The 23,379-nt window shown below is 28.2% G+C and overlaps 1 protein-coding gene across 1 annotated transcript; it reads left to right on the top strand.

Annotated features, from left to right (window-relative positions):
• Positions 1-20,450: 20,450 nt before the first annotated feature.
• On the top strand, positions 20,451-21,724 carry LOC126676601 (zinc finger protein ZAT5-like). Its single transcript, XM_050370835.2, has one exon. It carries the CDS (start codon positions 20,579-20,581, stop codon positions 21,536-21,538), a length of 960 nt encoding a protein of 319 aa, XP_050226792.1. The 5' UTR covers positions 20,451-20,578; the 3' UTR covers positions 21,539-21,724.
• Positions 21,725-23,379: the final 1,655 nt, after the last annotated feature.

Here is a 23,379-nt window from a genome sequence, read left to right as displayed (position 1 = left end):
TAATCCATCTTAAATACATACTCCATCAATTGGCGTCGTCTGTGGGAAAATTTATAAAAAACTTTGCATCGAAAACAGTTTCTGCGAATAAAATAAATTTTATTGAATGATGAATTATGACGGGATTGATACAGGGAATAAGCAATAGGTGGATTTGAGCAACTCGGGACTGATTCCACCACCTGCACTACCTACTGGTGGAACTACCTCAGGCATCATAGGAGTTACACTGGGAGAGGGTGACTCAAGTGACAATCTTTTAAATTTAAATGTAACCCATGGTGATCGTGTTGAAAAGGTGAGAGTGGAAAACCCTATTACTTTCCTTCCCCTGGATGGATATGAAGGACCAACTCCTACAATGGTCTTCTTAGGAATTTGTCATCATCCATTAATGAAAATGTTGGAGCAATTCCAGACTAACGTGGATAAGACGGCTGAAGAAGCCAAAAACGCAACCAAAATTTTATTTTAAGCACGTTATTCTCCAAATAATGCAGTTTGTTATTCCACCTCAAAACCACTATAGGCGCTATAGGCGGAATCTGGAAACACCAGAAGGAGAAGATCTGTTGTTCTTCATGAAAAACAGATGCATATTTGTTCTTTCGAAGAACATATTTGTCGGGGAAAAACAATCGGTGGCCGAAAATTTGTTTCCGGCGGCGGATGTTGGTAGTGGCAGGTCGGTGGTATCCGGTAGGTAGAGGGACACAAAAATACAGTAAAATTTTTAAAGTTATAAAATTATTTATTTTTCAAAAATCTTCAAGTATTAATTTAGAAAACTGAAAAATTATTGAAAGTGGGCAGAATGAGAAGCTGATTTGATGCACCTTCATATAGTTGCGAGGCTGTCTCAAAATTTTCCATAATGACTTTTTTGATATTTCGCTAAGTTGAGGGGTAAAATGATCCTTTATTCTTCCTCAAAAAAAAATGATCCTTTATTCGTAAATTTGAATTCAGTTGTTTATATATTACACGTATGATATTAAGATAGGCACGTGAGTTTAAAAGGGAATAGGTAGGCCCAGTAAAAATAATTGAGCATGTTACTTTAGCAGGCTGGCAGTGGTGATTGGTTCAGTCATTATAAGAGACAAACCAACAACTGACAGCTGTACTCCTTTGGCCTTTTATGGTAGTGGTGGGGGCCTCATCCTCACATGACATGTAGGACCATTTCCTCAAATGTCTCCATCAGATTATTGTTTTCCCTATTTCACATTTTTTATTTCTTTTTCTCTTTCTTTTAAGTCCATTGTTATAGGCAAAAGGTACAAAAAAGCCCTCGAATTTTTCTCAAAAGTACAGATCAGCCCTTTTATTTTATTTGAACACAATTGAGCCTCCGTATTTTTAAAATTGAACAATTAAACTTTTATTATTTTAAAATCGAACAAATAAACCCTTTTTGATTACTTTTGGGTCACTTACCCCCTCAAATTTTTAAATTATTTTTGAACTTTTTTCCTATATGATTATGAGAGACATGTCAGCTATTAATCAGTGTTTGTAATGATGTTGGATGAAAAGGGTTATTTGTTTTATTTGAAAACAAAGAGGGTTTAATTATACCTCAAAAAAATAAAATGGCTGATTTATACTTTTGTGAAAACTACGAGGATTTTTTTATACCTTTTGTCATTATTATATTTTCAGTTAATTTTTTTACTCTTCCACATCCTTCTGCAGTTCTACTATTGGTATTCAATGAAAAAATATTTTAAAGTAATAATAATAGCAAATTACGTCGAGCTCACTGAAGTTTACTATAATTAATAATTTGATATTTTTTATTTCAAAAATTTATTTAATAGTGTTTCAGTTTTAATTCTATTGACTATTAGATTCTTGTTAATTTTGACACTTATTTTCAAATAATTAGGTGCTCTAATTTTAATTTTACGAACGATTTGGTCTCTCATTTTTGATTTTGTTAAACAATTTGTTATCTTATTTTTAAACGATTTATTATCTCGATTTTAATTCTATTAAACGATTTGGTCTCTCAAATTAACTGAAGGGTCTCTCGGTTAACGAAATTAAAATTGAAAGATCATTAAGTAGACTTTTAAAATAAGAGGTATTAAAATGTTAATTATTATAATACTTCATAAATTTCAGCGTGATATGTTCTATTCAATAAAGTTACCAAATTATCAAAGAGCTATAACTCAAATGGTATAAGTGCTTAGCAGTAAAGTCGTGGGTTCGATTCCTTCCACAAACGTTTCCCTTCCAAAAAAAATTATTAAATTGAAATAGATTTTTAAATTTTAAATATTTTAGTTAGATTTTTAAATAGTCAAAAATATATAAGTCGATATTATCAGAAATAAGTTTTACGTATTCTGTTTTTAGACTAATGTTAGTGGACCGACCACTTCTTGAATTAGTTTTCGGACAACTACTTGTTAGATTAGTTTTGTCTCAGGAGAATGGAGTTCATGCATATCCGAAACTAACACAGTTTCCTTGCCATATAATATACCAGAAGGGGACATTTCACTTTGTTTTGTCTTCCTTTGTTCACTTTGTTTTGTTTTCCTGCTTATATTATTTACAGGGAAAAGGTTTTTATATGCCCCTAGGTTTAGATTTGCCCCTAAATTTGTTTAACTGAAATACACTTCCAACGTTGTAAAATTGTCCTACTTATACCCTTATTTTTTATGAGATTAAATAATTCAAATTCTCTGTCATCTCTTTTCTACTTGGATGACTCATTAATGACATGGCTAGTACACCTAAGGCTCATTAAGAGAAAAGGTTTGTTTATACCCCTACAGATTTGCCCTTAATTTTATTTTGGCTGAAATACACCTAAATCTCATTAAAATACACTATATGAATTTTTAATAAAATATTAGGAACAAAGGATCGATTCGCCCCTTTGTACTTGACATGAAATATCAAAAAAGTCATTTTCGCTGGTTTTGGATCAAACTAACCCGCAAATTGCGTTTTCGTATCAAAAACGCCCCTTGAAGAGTGAGTATCTTAATTTCATTTAATTAGATTAAATAATTATATATAATTAATTATAATTTAATCTCTAATTAGCTTAATTAATTTCAATTTAATCTCTAATTATGACCTAATCGAAATTCTAATTAATCAAAAATTTAAATTTTACTCCCGCCGCCACTATCCTCTCACACTCCGATCACCGCCGCCTTCTCTCTTGCACTCTGACCGATTACCACCTATTTCGTCCTTAAGGATGAACACCGAATGAACAGGGTTCATCGTCTTTGGATGAGCAGCGACTGTTCATCCTCAAAGAAGATGAACGATTTGTTCATCCTGATGAACTCAGATGTTTATCCTTTTTAGGATGAACACGATGAACATCATCCTCAAAGATGATTATTTGATGATGAAGAAGAAAAATAATATAAAAAAAACACCTAAAAGTTTGTGTATATATTTATTTAATGTTTAAATTTCTAAAATAATAAAGGCTATAATAAAAAAAATTGATCCCGGTGGAGCTGCGACAAAAGAATAAGAAGAGAAGTGTGGGTTATTAAAAATTTAATTAAATTTATTTAGAGATAATTCGGTTAATTGGGATTTAAATAAGGTTTATTAGGTTTTAAACTAAATATGTAATTAGGGTGACAATTAGGATTATGATTAGAGTTAATAATCATTAATTAGATTAAATTAAGTTAAATTAAATTCATATTGTCTATTTCAAATTTTCAATGGGAGTAGATGCTGGTTTATTTCAGTCAAAACAAACTTGGGAAAAAATCCGGGTTTTCGGATAAACATTAGTGGATTAAACAATTTTTTTAATAAGACTAAAATATACCAACTATGTCATTAATGAGCCATCCACGTAAAAAAGAAGTGACGAAAGCCTATCAAAATAAAGGCATAAGTAGGACAGATTTACAACGTTAGGGTGTATTTCAGCCAAATATAAATTTAAAGACAATTTCGGGCTTTGGAAATAAACATTAAAAATATAAACAAACCATTTTCCTTATTATTTTGTTAAACTTAAAATAGAAGGTAGCACGATTGATTTTGTATTGTGTTATTTCCAATTTTGTCTTTTAAAATGAAATGGGAGGGAGAGACAACTATGTATTGTATTAGTTATTTTCTTAATAATAGGATTATGATTCTATTAGTTGTTTGTTACAATGTGTGAATACAATTTAAACATTTAATTAAAGAAATTTGATATAATGTAAATTTATCATAATTTTTCCTAAGAAAAATTTAATCATAATCTAATAGGCATAAAACTCACGAAATCTCATCCATGTACATTTTATTCATCAAGTCATAATTGATTCAGTGCAATAAGATATATAATTAAATATAAATAATATCATAATTATAGAATGTTTGTGAATTCAAAATGACTTTTAAATTTTTATACTTCGATTGGAATTTTAATTTTTTTTACTATTCAAGTGGCTGATTACAAATGCAATCAATCAGTGCTAATGTGGATGGCAAAATCTACTTCATCGTGCTTTTTTTTTATTAAAACATTGCATATTAATATCGATTGATCAAATTGTTAGCCAATTTAAATTACCAAAAATTGTATTTTAAATTGCGAAAGTCGGAGTTTTAAAAATTAAATCGGTAGTGAAACTGGTGACGCTATCATTTTTTGTTCAACCGGCTGAGTAAATCATATATATAAGAAAAGGGTTAATGTCATAAAAATTCAGCAACTTTACATGTTTTCTCATTTTAATCACGCCGTTTAAAAATCGTCATTTTCATACACAAACTACTAATTTTTTACAAATCCATACACCGCTCAAAAATCCGGTGAAAAATAATGAGTTGGCAACCAGACAGTGACATGCCATAACAAATCAGATAGTGACACATCAACAATTTTTGTCGGATTTTTAAACAGTGTATTTATTTGAGAAAAACTGGTAATTGCGTATGAAAATGACGATTTTTAAACAGTGTGATTAAAATGAGAAAATGTGTAAAGTTTATGAATTTTTATAACATTACAAAAAAAAAATATTTGGACGTGATTTGCAGGTTAACTGGTTGAATAGTCGGGTTAAGTGTATTAGCCACCGGTTCAATCTGACCAACCATCAATTCTGTCCGGATCATCATTTGTTTGCATTATGTAAAATTTAAATCCACGAATTTTCTAGCTCAATTAAAAAAATCTCATGAAAATTTGCATCTCCAAAAGAATAATCGAAAACATCTACTTTTTTTTTCTCTTTAAAATAGAATCCATTAGATCAAGATTGAAGTTCAATTTAAAAAAATCATATGACAACTATAACTATATGATCTTTCCAACTCTAATCTAGCAAAAACTTAAGAAACAACAAAGAAAACAAGCAAAACAACAAAAGAAACAAACAAAAACTTTATCGAACATGAGAAGACTCAAGCCGTAAATTTTGGGCTACAAACGATGAATAAAGTCCCGTTGTGTGTGGAATCTTGATTTTGGAGCACTTCCGATTAAATCTTCAAACCGCTAGATCCGTTGAAGTCTAGTATTTCTGATCATGTTTGTCCATAGATTTTTAGAAGTTACATAGATAACCCATTAAAATTTTAGATCTGCAAGAAATTGACATTAAAATCCGAACAATCAGTAAATTTTTTTGAGAAATCTAAGAAAACAAATCACAAAATAAAGAAAAATAAGAAAAAATTCTTTTAAAAAAACGTTAAAATTCATATCGGAGAACTACATAACATAGAGATTTCAGTGAATAAAGATTAAAGTATATATTATTAAGTATTTATGGACAGAGAGAAGGTAGTTTTCGATTGAAACTCGATAATCACCTTCTCCCACCTTCAAATACTGAAAATGAGAGAGAGAAAAACATAATGCAATATGCGACTAGAAATGTTTACTTATCACCATGAAAATGAAGCTTTAACATATGATAGAAAACTTAACTAAAAATTTGTACTAAAATATAATTAAATTTAGTTATATCAAAAATAAATTTAAATTTGGAAAGCAATTTTTTAAATTATAAAATCAAACTAAATCCAATTTACTAATTCAGTTATATTATTAAATTTGATTTATTTTATGAATTCGTACTTATTATTAGGCATGTGTAAGCGGTTTGGTAAGCGAACCGAACAAACCAAAAATCAAAGTTTGGTGAAGTTTTAAAATTGAACTGAATTTTAGGTTGGAGCGCATCGGGTAGATCCAAAACTTTTTGGTTTGAGTCGATTCAGTTAAAAATCAAATAATTTTTATTTATTTTTACTTTTTTAGTTTAAAAATTTAAAAATTGATGACTATTAATTTTTTTTATAAATTTTTTTAGTATATTTTATCTATAATAAAAAAATTATTAATCTATATATTTAAGAAATAAAGACTAAAAAAATATAAATAAATAAATTTATTTTTTAAATTTGTTATTCAGTTATCACTTAAATCGGTTTTTAAAATGCTAAAACTGATTTGAAGACTGAATATTAATTTTTATATCGATAAAAACCGAATCAAAACGTATTAATGAAAAAACCGCACAATCCAATATTAAAATTTCGGTTCGGATTATTTTTTCACACCCCTATTTATCACCATGAAATGAAGACTTTAAGAAATACAATTAGGAAATGGACATGTTTTTTTATTAGCCCCATCTCACAATCAAACAATAGCCTGCGGCTTCTTCACCAGCTCTCCACAAAAGACACCAACATATTCCCATTAATTTTTTCTTTGTGGTTGGAGTTTTTATCATAGAATATATCCTAAAATTGACATATTCTAAACCAACTTTGTAACCATTAATACGTTGCCTTGCGTATTTAAAAATCAAGAAAATGATAGCTCAAGATGACCATGTGTTTTTTTAATAAATGGAGCCGTCAAAATGCTTAGAACCTCAATCATCATTTGAAATTCAGAACCACATTTCTATATTCATATCTCATTTTTGTTCTTATTATCAATGCTGGGGAAGTTTTTAACATTTGCAAGAGAATTTGATCTCATAATTTTAACAAAATATTATATAGAACATCCTCATTTATAAACTAATATATCAATTGAAGTGAAAGATTTAGGATTTTTTTGGTGCCAATGTACAATTTTTTTTCTTGAATCAAGAGAGGTGTAACAAATTAAATCAACTAGCTAATTATATTTAATATTTGATTCAAAAAATATTTGATATTATTCATAAAAAAAGAAAAATTTGACATTGATCCAATGTTATTTGAGTGGACTATGAATTTGAGTTATGCAAATTAATTTTTGAGTCGAATTGAGAAATTAAAATATTTATGTTGATCGGCTCGTGGGCTTAGTGAAGATTTTACTTATTATTTTATATTATCTATAATTATATTATTATTGATAGTAATATCTTTATTTTATAATAAAATTTATTCTATGATTTGTTATACGGATAATTGAGTTGCGCCGATGCAAACTCCATTTTCAATTATTCTTCCGAATTTAAATTTGCAATTCAAAATCCGTCTATATTTGAATTGAATTTAGAATTTATAATTTTAAAATCAAATCAACCTCAAGTTTGATTATATTTTGACATTTTAAATTACTTATTATATGCATTTTGACTACGTATGCATTTGATCTTGTCCTATAGCGTTAAGATAAGATATTGTTCCTATTGATGTAACTTTGCAGTTCAGAAATTATTTTCTAATATTAATGTATTAGCTTTAAATTTCCTTACTCTCTCATAAAAAAAGTTATAATAAAAACCCATCAATTCCCTATCAATTCATTGATGGCTTTATTTCAATGTTATTTGGTGTAGCTTCTTTGTTTATCTTATCTTATCGACTTCTAAATTAATATTTGTCCATTTTATTTTTATCGTATTAATAATTAATTATGTAATCTTTATGACTTGTAATAATTTTAGTTCATTTCTTGTAAGTTTTTACAATTTTACTTGTTTCAAATTAGGCAAAATGCATATTTATTTCTTGAACTTTGATAAATTAGTCATTTACACACCTCAACTATGACAATAACCATTTGCAAATCTAAACTTCTTTTCTGTTATATTTAAATGCAAACAAAGGATCACTTTCCTCCTGAATTTGTATCAAAGTATCAAAAAGTCCAAAATTCAAAAAGGATCATTTATATCCTGAACTTTTATAAAACGGGTCCAAACCTTCCTCCCTACTCTCACCCTAGAAAGTGAGACACTCTTCGGTTTTTTATGCTGTTTTTTTTTGGAAAAGTGATTTTTGATGGCAAAAAGTTTTAAATTATTCTAAATACTTTTAAATTTGTTACATTAACTCATAATAATTAAAAAAATAATTTAATCCTTTTAATTTTAAAATTTTATATTTCAACTTATTAACAGTTAATATTTTTTTATAAAAAAATTCAACCTTTTTCAGGTTTCGGGCGAGAACAACTCCTTCTAGAACTGTGCTCGCCTGCTCCTCACCTGATGACCGATTTGGTCCTTGCAAAAACGAGGAGCAAATTTGCTCCTCGTTGAACAGAACCATTTAGGTATGTTCTTGAAGAACAAATCCATTTGTGGGTCTGTTCTTGAAGAATATTCACACAACAGATTGGCCGGAAAATTTTCGGCCAATCTATTGAAATTTAAAAAAAAAATTCAAAAGAATTAAAAGGATAAAATATAATTTATTTTAATTAGAGTTTAATTAGTATTTCAATGTGATTAATTAGAGTTATTTTTATAAATTCACTCTCCAACTAAAATAACATGTTAGTAAAGGTTTTTTTTTATCCGATTTACACAAATTCAGGATATAAATGATATTGTTTCACTATTTTAGACTTTTTTTGATAATTTGACGCGAGTAAATGATCCTTTGTTCATTTAAATGCTTTTGTCATTGTCAACATATCGTATGTGCACAAGCATTTAGGAAAGAGCGAGTGCTTAAAAAATACTCTTTTGTTAGAAAATGATCAAACAGTCCTATAACTTTATAATATGAGAAGGATTAATTTTAGGCTTAATTACTTAAAAAATTCTTATCTTGAATTTTTTTCGTTTATACTCTGACCTTATAAAAAAGTTATTTGTATCCAATTTTGGATTTTTAGGTTTCATCTCTACCCAATACAAGAATATAATTGACAATTTAATGAATTAAAGGATGAAAAAATTAAAAACAATTAAATAAAGGGTTAATGTCATAAAAATTCACCAACTTTACATGTTTTCTCAATTTAATCACGTTTTTTAAAACTTCTCATAAACATACACCAACTTTCAATTTTTTACTTTTTAAATTACAAGTTATTTGTAATTTAAAAAGTAAAAAATTACCATTTTTAAAAGAGTAAACAATTTTTTTTAAAAGTTCGGAATTTTATCTTTCATTTTTCAAAAATAGATAATGAAATTGGCTCTCCACTTTTATCTCTTTATTTTAATTCAAATAAGAAAAAATTTCACGTAGACCTTTAATAATTTGTCAAACTCGTGAAATTAAAGAGTTTGCCAATCAGCCTAGAGACTAAAAATAACTTTTCTTCGCTATTTTTTCATTGTAAATTTTATGTGGTCTTTGGCCGAACTTTTCTTCGCTGCTTTATATTTTATTTGGTCTTCTCCCATATGTTTTATATTTTCCTTTTTTAAATGTTCTCTTTATGGGAGATATGCTTTAGTTGTGTATGTTTATTTTAATAGTGTAGTTATTTTTTCGGATTCGATCAAAATTTTATTGTTCTGGACGATCACTTGTTTTGATTTTTAATGAGTCTCATTTTTGGTGTAATTGTTGGTTCATTCAATTTGTTGATATTTTGGGCTTGTATGTTATCATGGATTCAAGACATTAGGCGATGCTTCAAACTTGTCTGTTACGATTTATTTTTTACGAAACTAATTCATTTTATATTTGTAAAACGATCGGTAATCAAGGGTTCAGTTCATGTCTTAATATAAGTGTCTTGTTCTAAATCAGCTCATCGAAATTTTCTAAAATTACACTTACTGTTTTTATATCTGAGTTAATATGAATTTTTTTTCTTACTTTCAAAAACAAAATTGACAATTTCGAAGAGTTATTTGAAAATGTTTTAACATAACCTTTAACCCTGAGTCGATTGGGCTAGATTTAAAGCCCAAAAATCTCACAATTCACTATTGTACTATGAGATTGGTTATCAGTGTAGCAATTTTCGTGCAGTGAAGCTTATAAGTGTAAATGCGTTCAATCAGAAGCTACAGCCCAAAGAAATCAAAAATCTACAATCCGCTAAACCATGGGCCACTGCGTTTCGGCCTCTAAACCATGCTTACCCAAGGCTTATTTTGATAGTATTTTAAAGTGTTTATCCTATCTATTGGTCGTATCATGTCATATTTACAACAAGTCAATGAGCATTTGCGTAGAAAATTATTAATTATTATTTAATTTTTTATTATTAATTTTTTCACATAACCAACATATCATTGCTTTGTTACACAAATGATACAATACAACGGTTGCATGCAATAATTTTTCACTATTTTATACACAGCAAAAAAAAGGATGGAAAGCGACCGGGCAAAAGGGTGTGTGAGTGAGCATCATTTGATTTAATCATTAAATCGGAGCCTCCTAATTTTCTGTTTAAATAAATAAAAATCAAATTAAAAAACTTGATTTGGTTAAAATCGATCAATATAGTAATACATCTGCTATTTGTATTCTAAATGAGAAAGCATAAATTAAAATTTCTTATGACAATTTTTCTAGGATGAGGGATTCCAAAATTTGATCTTTTTATCTTGTTACGTATAATAAAACAATGTTAATTTAGGATTTGAACCCATAATCTTTACATGATAACAAATATTTTGGTCCGTAATGTTAAATCGAAGCTTTAACTGTTTTAACTAAAAACCAATAGGACTATAATTTAATCAAAAGATTTGATTTGATTTACTTATTAATTTGGTTTGATCTCAAAACTAAAAACCAATAGGACTATAGTTTATTCAAATCTTTTGATTTGATCGGTCAATTTTATTTTTGACATAATATTTTCTTTTTTAGAAGAAAAGAAAACTTTATTTATTAACTAACAGAGTTAATAAGTTCATTGTCCGGAAAAGGAATTTCACCGTAAAAAATACAATATTATCCAAAAGAAATTCCATTTAGTGAGAGGATAAGCAATTTGGTTGCAATTTTACGAACATGTTGAAAGACAACACTGTGATCCTTAGCAAGAACTAGGCAGTCATCCGTAGTAAGCTGAATGTGATCTATGGCCATGCCTGGATGTTGAAGGCGATAGATAACAGCTAAAGCATCTGACTCCACAATCAGCTGCAAACTCGGGATAGAGCTAGCAAGCTGCAAACCAAGGAGAATAGGATACGTTTCAGCAAGCTCGACGTTCACCACTCCATTCAAAATAAAGACTCCACATTTCACAACGAGGCCCAAATGATTCCTGCACACAGCCAGTAGAAACTCTAGTTAACGTAATTATGCAAATCATTTCTGCAAAAAAACTTGTAAAAGGATTTTATTTCTATATTTATTTATTGCATGGTATGTCATCATCACTTTATTGCATTTGATGATTAAATTTTAATTTATTTTATTTTAGTTATTAAATTTCAACTTCATTACAACAACAAAAATTTCCAACCAAAATACATAAATAACAATTGAATTATACTTATTTTTCTCACGTGGCAATTAAATTCGGAGTATTGCTGAAGATAGTTTAGTTTTGGAGTAGTGTTTTATTGTATCAGTTGTTTCATGGAAAAATAAAAGAGTGCATTAAATATAGTACACCATAAAGAGGAGAAACATTTGAGGTTGTAAGAAAGAATATGCAAGGGGACTATAGTTCCTCATGGTTCATGTGAAAAGTTTAGTCTAGCTAGGGCCTCATAAAAAAAATTGAAAATAAAATTTAATTATTAAAAACTAAAAAAATAGAATCTAAAAATAAAATAATATGGAATAATATTGTAAGAAAACTATGAAATAAAAACAAATATATATATATATATATAAAATTAAATAATTTTTATTAACGGGTTCGACTTCGGGCCGATTTTGATAACTAGCTGCTAGGCTAACCGTGTTGAGACGCCATTATTATGTTGTAAATCCACTTGTGGATTTCTGTTCACTTGCTAGCTAGTAGTTAGTACTATTGACATTCCAAACGGATTACATGTGATTTGCTACATTTAGCTTTGAGCTACATAGTTGAGATCTTTCTTCCTTTTGCAAATTAGTGCTTGATCCAATCATTATGGAAATTTGCTTATATTAGCCAAAAGGATGAACTTATTGATTGAACACTTCGAAAAATAATAATCAAGTTTCCTAATGAAGTATTGTTTTTATTCTTACCATGAGAGGAAATTTCTTATATTATTTTGTATTTCATTTTCAACTTTATATAATTAAGACTAACAAATATTGATTTAGTTACTTGAGTAAAAAAAGTAATTCAATATTTTGAAAAATATTTTATTTGTATAGCCTAATATGATAATAGTGATAAATTACGATTCAGACTGCTCTCCAAAGACCTGGAGATAAAGAGCAGAGATAAAAAAAACGACGGTGGGATTCACCTGCTGCCCGTTCCGACGCTCAAATCAGTTTGAATAGGGAAAAAAAGAGAAAAAAATGCTTCAGTGTGAAAAAAGTGGTAATTTAGGGTTTGCATATAAGGTGGTTTATCTAATCACTCGTTCAAATCTTCTCCTCTTCTCTTTCAATGGTCCCTACTTATCTGTTTGTCTTAGGTGGCCAATTCAGTTACACGTCGAATGGTGTGTCATGTGCGAACTATGCGGAGAACACTTTTGTGTGTCAAAAGATCTCATGTGGTTCCCTCAACATTGTTATGTACGTGTGAGGATTATCAGTTACTTTTCCGATATGATATCAAGTATTTGATATCTCGAGCGAGCGTACAACAGACTCCCTGTACAGATTTTGGGTTATTGAGAGACTTAGAAATCTCGAGCTGTTCTCGCGAGGTATTGGTTCTCCGAATTATGAATAGACTTATGTGTCCTGAGCTATTCACTTGTCTAGATTTTTTTCGAGTTATAAGTGTCCGGCCGAGGTTGCATTATTTATTATTTGACTTAGTGATACTTTATTTTTGCGAGATTGCTTCGCCCCTAATATGTATTACTACTACATTATCAATTAGAAAGAGAGCGCTTGTCGAAAAAATTAAATTCACGACCTATCAATTTGTTGTCTCACGTTTATACTATTTGAGCTACATCTCATTGATGATAATAAATAAATTTGCATATATAATTTTTTTAAAAATAAAATAAATAATAATATAAAATTATTGAAATAAATTATATGTTTTCAATTAACTACTAATCTAAATTATTGGAGATAGTGGGTTGTGCATATTTGTGATTAAGTGACTTAAAACTAAGGTGTAACTTGGATCAGTGCATGAAAAGGAAAAGATTGGAAATCTTTAAATTGTCAAAATCCATAGTTGTCAACTGGTCTAAAAACTATTTAAATACAGACTACCACATTCCTTATCTAATTAAATTAAATCTTTGATTTTTTCTTAACTTTATCTCAATTTAAAAAATTTATTGTAATTATATTCCAATTTATATTCATATAAAATAATAATGAAATGACAATCCACGCAAGACATAACATCCAATTAAAACTAATAAAATTATTATCTGGTATCATTACCACATAGTAATTTTTTTGCATAAAGATAATTTTGAATACAATTGAAATAAACATGAAATCTTTAAAAAATTGTAATTTATTATAAACTTAAGGGTTTAAACTTAAATACTTTTAAGTCCTTGTCAAATTTATTTATACTAAAAAGTACCACAAAAAGAGCTTATAAAGCATTGACTCTCACTCCAAGCTACCCAATCCAGTCTGTTGTTACTGGGAAATATGAAAAGGAAAGAAATGCCTTTTAGATCAGATAATTGTCCCTTAGAAAGTATTTGCATTTGCATTAATTCAAAAGTTATTAAATTTCATTATTACAAAAATAGTTTCTTCCTTAGTCTTCCACCACTACCTCATAGTAATCTCAACCTCACTATGCACTTCTTAATAATATTATCATTATTTAAAAGATAATTATATAGACAACTTTCATTTATTTTCTTGCAAATTGTAAGTGCCAAGTCTAATTTTCCATTATTGAGTCTTTGATTAGTATTGCTTAATTATACAAATATTTTTCAATAATACAAGTTCATATCATAATATAAGAGTGGGAAACTTATAATTCATTCACTACCGTATATGCGCTAATCATTTTAGCTCATAAAAAACAAGAACATGATCAATATATAAAATGAACACACTTCTATATAGATGATAAAGAAGAAATAGTGGAGACATAGTAGCATAAGACTATTTGAAAGGAAACAATAATCCGATTGATATACTAATTTTTTTTAATTGTTAGGGTTTTTATATCATCATATTCATCTATTTAGATTAAAATTTATTATTAATTCATCAAAAAAAAGATTAAAACTTATTATTTTTTGAAAAAATAAATAACAATTTCTTTTATTTTATATTTTATTGTTCACGTCCATTAATCTCTAACATATTAAAGCTTAATAATTTTTTCCGTTTCAAAATAATAGACTGTTTCAAACAATATGATAATTACAAAAATATAATTAAGTTGATTAAAATTTATTGTTTTATTTATTGTTTTTCAATTTTATTCTTTTATAATTCTTAAAATATATAAATAATATATGATTGACTAGTCTTTTATTGATACATATTGTATCAAATATAATATTTATTTTATTTTAGAATATTTAGCAATTAATTTACTTAAGAATAATTATATATTTATTAGAGATAGCTAAAAAATTTAATTTTAAATTATTTATTAAAAATAAAATAAAAAAATTATAATTTAAAGGGGTAATATCATAAAAATTTATCAATTTCACACGTCACACCGTTTAAAATCGTCATTTTCATTAACCAACTATCTATTTTTCTCAAATTCATACACCGCTCAAAGATCTGACAAAAATTGCTGACATGCCATTATCCAGTTGCCAACTTAATAATTTTTATTAGATTTTTAAACGGTGCACGAATTTGAGAAAAATTGGTAGTTTGTGTATGAAAATGACGATTTCTAAACGTGATTAAAATGAGAAAACATATAAATTAAAGTTGATAATTTTTTATAACATTAACCCTAATTTAAAATGTTAAAAATAATAAAATAGACAGAAGAGTGTATTAAAATAAGTGTAGTTTATTCAATATATAGAGCAAACCCACGTAAACTTGGCAATTAACCCACAAACTATTTAGAAAAATTAAAAAAATGAGTGAAATTAATTAAGAATTATGAAATTGATGCTTTACTTGGGTCACTAACTACATACTACATTACATAGATGGTAGTGGTGGCATTTTGCTCTTACGTGCCTCTCACAAAGACTCCAAATAATTTCCCTACGCCAAGAATCTCCAAATATCCTTTAATTAATTACATCACATTATTTGGTAATGTACTACACTATACTCTATACCTTATTATAACAAGTGGAATACCTATAGCTTCTTACATTATATTTCTAATTTTAATATTAATAACTATATAGCTTCACCACCGCCCAATATTTTGCATTATTCTTTTTTGTAATCGAGTTCAATGATACATGAAATTTCTAAGCTGCGTCCTCCATTTCCAACCAGAACGAAGATGGATTAAAAAAGAAAAGAATGTTCCATGTAACATTTAATTTTTAATTTTTTAATTAATTTAATATTGTATCTGACTCAAAAGAATTAACTTCTCTTTAGACATTCTTTTAAGCCTAATGACTTGAAAACTTCAAATGGTTGCCTCTTTTTTCAATATTAATTAAAAAAATAGCTATGTTAAAGTTCATCTAATTAAATTAACTAAGATCGCTTTTATTTACGTGAACTCATTGGATGATTATAATTCATTCGATTGAATTAAAACAAATGCGTACTCCCTCTTATTTATTATATTAGTCGCATTTGAAAAAAAATTCTTAGATTATAATACTAATCACTTTACCATTTTAAATAAGCATTAATTATTATTTTTTCAAATTTGTCCCTAATTAATTTATTAAAAAAATAAAAAAATAAAAATAAAAATAATAGTAATAAATGTTTGGAGTCAATGTGACTAATATTAATTATAGAGGAAGTATTAAAAAAGGACACTCATTTAATAGTTGTAACGGGATTAAAATCTTATTTAGTTGAGGGCGTTTGATTAGGATTAAAATGAAAGAAACTATAATTTATAAAATTAAATTTTTATTCAAATTAATGAAAAAGATAAATATTTGATTTTCTTTTTTATTTTTATTCATAAATTTTAATAACGTGTTTTGTCTAAAGAGAATAAAATTTAAGACCGCTCAAATTAATTAATTTTGCATTATATATTTTGGCGTAAAAATTAATCACTTGTGTTATTATTAATTCCCTATTTATTTTTTTGGCTAAATGTTGTAAAAGGCCAAACCTTTCACAAAAGTTTCACAAAAGTCCTGACCTTTTAATTTTGTCGATTTTGGCCTAAAATGGATTATTTGATTTCATAAAAGTCCTGACCTTTTAATATTTAGCATGCCACATAGGCGTCATATAGCCGCCATATAGGCAAATTGAAATCAATCTGAGAGTTGGCCACAATTGAAATCAAATAATTTATTTTTGGTCAAAATTGACAAAATTGAAAAGTCAGGACTTTTGTGAAATTTTTATAAAAGGTTTGGCCTTTTTAAGATATGTGGCCTTTTTTTTTGGGTTGATTAATAATCAAATCCTAGTGGGACACAAGCTTTCTATTGCCATCTTTCCACTAAAATCACTTTACCCTGTCAAAAAAAGAAATCACTTTATATATGGAAATGTATAAAATTGCATTTCGATCTTGCGGAATATTTGAACAAGACTCCAAAAATATCCTTTGAGAAATTGAAGATTTTTTTTATTCCACTACGTGTTAAAAAAATTAAAGCTGTCTTAAATTCATGGCTTTTACCAACTCTAATGATTGGCAAGGCATTGAGATAATGACCCAATAATTGGGTCATATATATAAAGTCGGCGTGTTTTTTGGGTCATTGTCCTTCTAATTAAGTTAATTAAAGTATGGTTATTAAAAATAAGTTTAGTTAGTGTATGTTACTATGTGAATGTGAAGTGGTTTTAGGTCAACTCCACATGAACTCTTTGATTAAGTCTCTAATACAATGCAATTAGTCCACAATCCATAACTTTATCATTTATATGAATTAAACATGAGAAAATTAGGGAAAATACTCCATTGTTTAAAATAATAGTAATATTTACCTCAACAAGGAAAAGATAGAAAAAATACCTCACTTTTTTAGCACCTTTATTTTTTTACTCTAAGCTCTTTTATTATTATAATAATACTTCTTTTATATTATCTTTTACTCTAAGTATTTATTTTATTACTTTAACACGTGTATTTTTTTTTTGTTCTCTGATTTCTTCTCTCTCTCTCTCTCTTCTTCTTCTTCTTCTCCATTTTCTTCTTTCTTTTTATTTTCTTTTCTTCTTTTTCTATTGTTCCGCCGTTGTTCCTTCATCGATCCGCCGTCGTTCCGCCATCACGCCGCCGTCGATCTGCCATCTCGCCGCCATCTATCCACCGTTCTTCCATATTTAGTTTTAGCGTTTTTTTTCTTAGATTGTTGTGATCATTGTGATTTATTTTAATTCTCAGATCTATAAAAATTGCTCTTTATTTTTTTCAGTTTCAGATCTAAAAAATAGCATAAAAAACGATTTTATAATGGAAAAAACGATTTTCTGCAGAAAACAGCGTCTGATTATCATATCGGTATCACTATGACATTATCATATCATTATCATAACACTGTAAAAAAATTGTCAAAAAAATACTTGATTATCATATCGGTATCATTAACGTTAGCATATATGTATCATAATATTATCATATCAGTATCATAATATTATACGTTTATGATAACAGTATGATAAAGTTTATGATAATAGTATCAAGAAAAGTGATTGATTATCATTTCGGTATCATTAACGTTAACATGTATGTATGATGGTTATCATATCAATATCATAACATTATACGATTATGATAATAGTGTGATAAAGTTATGATAATAATGTGATGCAGTTATGATAATAAGATAAACAACGTTATGATAAATTTGATGATAATAATATGATACCCTTTGATAATAATATGATAAGGTATATTAAAATGTTATGATATATTTATGATAAAGTACGTTATGATAATGTTATGATAATATATTGTTATGATAAAGTACGTCATGATAATGTTATGATAATATAATATTATGATAAGTACGTCATGATAATGTTATGATAATATACTGTTATGATAAAGTACGTCATGATAATGTTATGATAACAGTATGATAATCGAACATTTTTTTATAGAAATTTTTTTATTTTCTGCAGTGTTATGATAACGACATGATAATGTAGTGATAATGATATGATAATCAGACACTGTTTTTTCGCAGAAAATCGTTTTTTTTTGCAGAAAATTATTTTTTTCAGATGAAAATCGTTTTTTCTACAGATTTTTAGATCTGAAAACTAAAAAATTGTAAGATCGATATTTTTTAGGTCTGTAAGTTAAAATAAACCATAAAAATTACAGAATCGATATTTAAATCTCAAATAATAATGGAACGACGGTAATACGACGGCGGAGCGATGGCGAAGCGATGACGGAGGCGATGGCGGAGCGATGGCAGAGGTGATGGCGGAGGTGATGGCGGAGAAATAATGAAGAAGAAGGGAACAAAAATGGAGAGAAAAGAACCATAGAAGAGAGAGAGAGAGAGAGAGAGAGAGAGAGAGAGAGAGCTGTCATTAATGTGAGAGTAAAATTCTGAATATTTTGACACGTAGAGTACACAAATAATTAGACAAAAATCCTGAGGTATTTTTAATATCTTTTCTACACTGAGGTAGTATTTCCTATTATTTTTAAATTTTAGGTAAACACCTAATAAGCCCATTAAACATCTTATATTAATTTTGTACCGCTGATCCTAAATTAGCTATAGCGTTCATACTGGTATTTTAAACATGCATCATTTTTAATTTTTTTGGATTAGATTTTTTTTTATCTCAATTAATGTTTTAACGCCCACACAAAATAGGGATTGAACTATTTCACAAAAATGATGACAATTGAAACATTTTTTTTAAGTAAAATGTTGGCTAAGGATGACAATTGAAACTTGATGAACGAGGCCTATGACTATAACAATTTTGAAATAATATAAAATTTCTTCTCGGATTAGATTTCGACTCATATAAAAAATTTAATGATCTAAATATTGCATCATTCGCGAACAGATTAATAAAATCACAACACATTATATGATATAATAAATAGTATGATGTAATAAATTAAAATATCCTTAGTATTATTATTATTTTGATGAATAAAATATCCTTATTATTCAATAATATATTGCAATTTTATCTCTCATGTCCCGTATGACATAACAAAATTTATATAAAAATTCCTCATTTACAATTTACACATATATGTTTTCTTATCAAGCCTAGCTTCCTAGCAAGCTACTTGCCTTCATTCAATATATATACACATATTAATAATTTCATGTTGATTATTTAATTTGGTATTCCTTTTCTCATGGAAAAGGTATCTCAAGTGTTTCAAGTAATACCATATGTTTACTAAACTGTATTCTTTTATTTGATTTAATTATATTTAATATAGTAGAAAAAAGGCTGTAACATCCAAATAGAATTTAATATTTTCTAACTTAAGTTACATAAAACTACAAGTAATTACTCAATATTAATTGACACACACAGTTAAGTACTACTATTTTAGTCAAAGTTAAATTTAGTTATTTTTTCCCCAACGTTTATTATAAGCTATGTCTATACTTAGACATTTCGATGAGTCCAAACAAGTTAATTTTAGTCTTAAAATTGCAAGTGATAAACTTTACTAATTAAGTAAATTCATTCTACAACCAAAAAATCAAAGATTTGAAGAGAAAAAATTGCTCAATTCCTTTAATTAGTCACTTACCAACTGAGTGATTAGCTAACTAATAAGATTAATAAATAGCAAAATGTAACGATAAAATAGAGATTAACAAAATTTACCTATAAGAAAAAAGAAATAACAATATCCAATAATAGGAAATTAATAAAATTAAAAGGTGAGAGAAGCGCAAATTCTGTAATTCCAGGCTTGCAAACCAATCCTCCAGAAGGAATCGTTTAGAAAAAGTAATGGGTTTGCTTCAAAGCCAACCGAATCTCACTCTTTTCCTCCATCTCAATTATAACAATCTGTATTTTAATATTTTTCAATATTTATCTTATTTTAATTCTCTATTTATACACACTTATTTAGTAAACTTCCAAGATTGGAAAATCAAGACTGTCTAGCAAATAAAATTCATGGTTATAAGTTTAACTCTTCTTTCTTGACTCTACACTTACTATTATAAAAAACAACACATCTTCATTTCTTGATTTCCAAGATTTCATGGTGATGGAATTTCAAGAATTACTCATGGGATCTTCTTCATCTTCTTCTAATATTGAGTTCACACAACAAATCTTGATCAAAGGCAAACGTACGAAGCGCCCGCGGCCTTTGTCCCCGCTTAGGTTGACCATGACCACCACTTCTAGCTCGTCGTGTGGTGGCGAAAGTATCGAAGGCGGCGGAGACGGGGGCGGAAAAAATAATATTACTTTGTCATCTCCTAGCTCCTCGATTGAATTCGCGGAAAGTGTTGGTGGCGGAGGCGAAGAAGAAGATATGGCGAACTGTTTGATTCTTCTGGCTCAAGGTAGTCAATTCCGGAGTCGGAAAATACCCGAAAACGAAGCGAAACCCGAACCAATTACGACAACAAAGGGTATGTCTATGTCATCAGGCTGTGGATATGTTTATCAATGCAAGACTTGCAACAGAAGTTTCCCATCTTTTCAAGCGCTGGGCGGACATAGAGCGAGTCACAAGAAACCGAACAGTAATAAAAATGGCGATCAAGAGAAGAATAAAAGAATGGATCAAGAAAATCAAGAACGGTTAGTTAATGACATGAACACTACACTTTCATTGCAGATTACAAATAGAGGCTCTGGTAGTAATAATTATAATACGAATTCGAATTCGAATTTTTCGACGATCAAATCTAGTAAGGTTCATGAGTGTTCTATTTGCGGCGCTGAGTTTTCCTCCGGTCAGGCTTTAGGTGGTCATATGAGGCGGCATAGGGCAGCTTTTGCCACTTCTTCGACGTCAACGCCGCCTAGATTAGCGCCTCCGCCGCAAAAATCAGTGAGTTTGATTGTGAAAAATCCCGAGTTTCAAGAACCTAAGAAGCAAAGAAGAAATAATCTGCAGTTAGACTTGAATCTTCCGGCGCCGGAAGATGATCATAAATTCCAAACTCTTGTCTTCTCCACTTCATCTTTGGTTGATTGCCATTACTAATCACAAAGAGTCATGTACTCATTTTTAATTCTTTTTTTTTCTTTCATTTTTTTAATTGGTTTATTGAATTATTAATTTCACATACAATTCATTGTGAATTAATTATTCTAACCTCATTATTTTTCACTAAATGTAATTCATACTTATGTTCATTCTTTCAATTTATATAAATTTTTTATTTTATTATACTATTATTCTTGTTGAAGTTTAAATTTTTTGAGTGAGTAGCTGGTGAGTGTCATCTGAAAATTTATACATAATTTGCATTATGTTTAAAAAATGGCAGTTTTACATTATAGATAAATCAATTTTAGAATTTCAGTGTATGGAGATAGCGTGAGGTAAGGGTGCATAAATGGTCGGTTAAATTGAATTAGTCAATCTATTTTTATGAAAGATTATAGTTTTTTTTTTGAATTCAATAAAGATTTTAGTTTATATGGTCAGTTTGATTAAAGAAATTATAGGTAAGAGTTTTAAAATTTTAGTTAATCCGGTTAAATTAATATTTTTATGTATTATTTTTTCATTTATTCATTTACTTTTAAATATAAATTCTTTATATTTTTATTAATTTTAACGGAACTAACCAAATAATTTGTTCATCTTGGTTTTAGATATTTAAATTTTGATTAACTCGGTCATTTGATTAATATTACTTATTCGGTTTGGTCAATTTAATTAAAGAGATAAAATAATTTGATAACCCCATTGCTTGGGTAGTTTTCAACTTGAACATAAGCTTTTTTTGCCAAATTCGATTAATAAAAATGACAATTTCTATCAAAAAAAGAAAGAAAGAAAGAAAATTGGGCATGAGTTTGGCATAACAATACCATAACCGAAAGTGTTGGATTAGGTTGTGTTTGCATCATATGCAAAAAAAAAAATGAAGGTGAAATTATAAAAACTCGATTATTGTCTATATGAATAATTAATAAAATGACAAAATGAGAAAGAAAACGGATGGCAAAAGCTAGTAGTACGTAGCTAACTGCCCTGCTTTTATGGAGAAGCATTTAAGTGAAGTATGTTATACGACACGTACCTTTAAACCATCCGTTACACCATCAACTTTATATGCTTACTTACTTACTTACTCAAGTAACCACTCTTTATCTACATTCCTTCTTGTTTGCTTCACCATTCTAGGATCCATGTCTTTTACATCAAATTATTTGCAACTTTAATATTAGACAACCAAATTGGATGTCCAGGTGGATCAGTAGATCAATACTTGAGCGTATGCGTATCATCGCTCATCAACTCGGATTTGAATTCAGTGACGGGACTAGAAAATAAAGAGGATAATTAAAAGGAAAAAATGGTTATACGTTGACGCTAGAATTGATGAATACGACAACTAAACAAACAAATGATACCGGAGTGGATAAAGGGCCAATCTATAACCTTTCGGCCGCTCATCTTGCCCTTTTAATTCCGTCTCTAATTATATTAATAGTTTTAATTGAGTATTTATCTTGTATTAATTTCATTATGAATAATTTTAACAGCATCAATATTAGATATTATTTGGAAATTTTATTATCAGAGCAATCCGGTTAATTTTGTAAAATTTATCTAGTAATGTTTTGATTCACACACTAAATAATTTATATTTGTGCCCTAAAAAATATAAACTTTGTCCATTACATTATATGCGGAGAAAGTCAATTACATTTAACCACAAATGTGATAATTAAATATTTTTAGCTTCATTTACAGATGACGAAGTATTGGAAAGACTCTGTGTAAGTAAATTTTTTTTTTTTTGAATTTATTATGTCCAAAAAAACTAGAGGAGAAAAAGGAAGCGAACAATTAATAAGAAGGGTGAGATG

This window comes from Mercurialis annua, linkage group LG4, assembly GCF_937616625.2.
Source record: "Mercurialis annua linkage group LG4, ddMerAnnu1.2, whole genome shotgun sequence".
Classification (NCBI taxonomy): Eukaryota; Viridiplantae; Streptophyta; class Magnoliopsida; order Malpighiales; family Euphorbiaceae; genus Mercurialis; species Mercurialis annua.
The sequence above is the reverse complement of the archived record's forward strand: the minus strand, read 5'-3'. Positions and strand labels throughout refer to the sequence as shown.

Coding starts and splice junctions, on each gene's coding strand:
- LOC126676601 (XM_050370835.2), top strand. CDS start 20,579: ATGGTGATGGAATTTCAAGAATTACTCATGGGATCTTCTTCATCTTCT.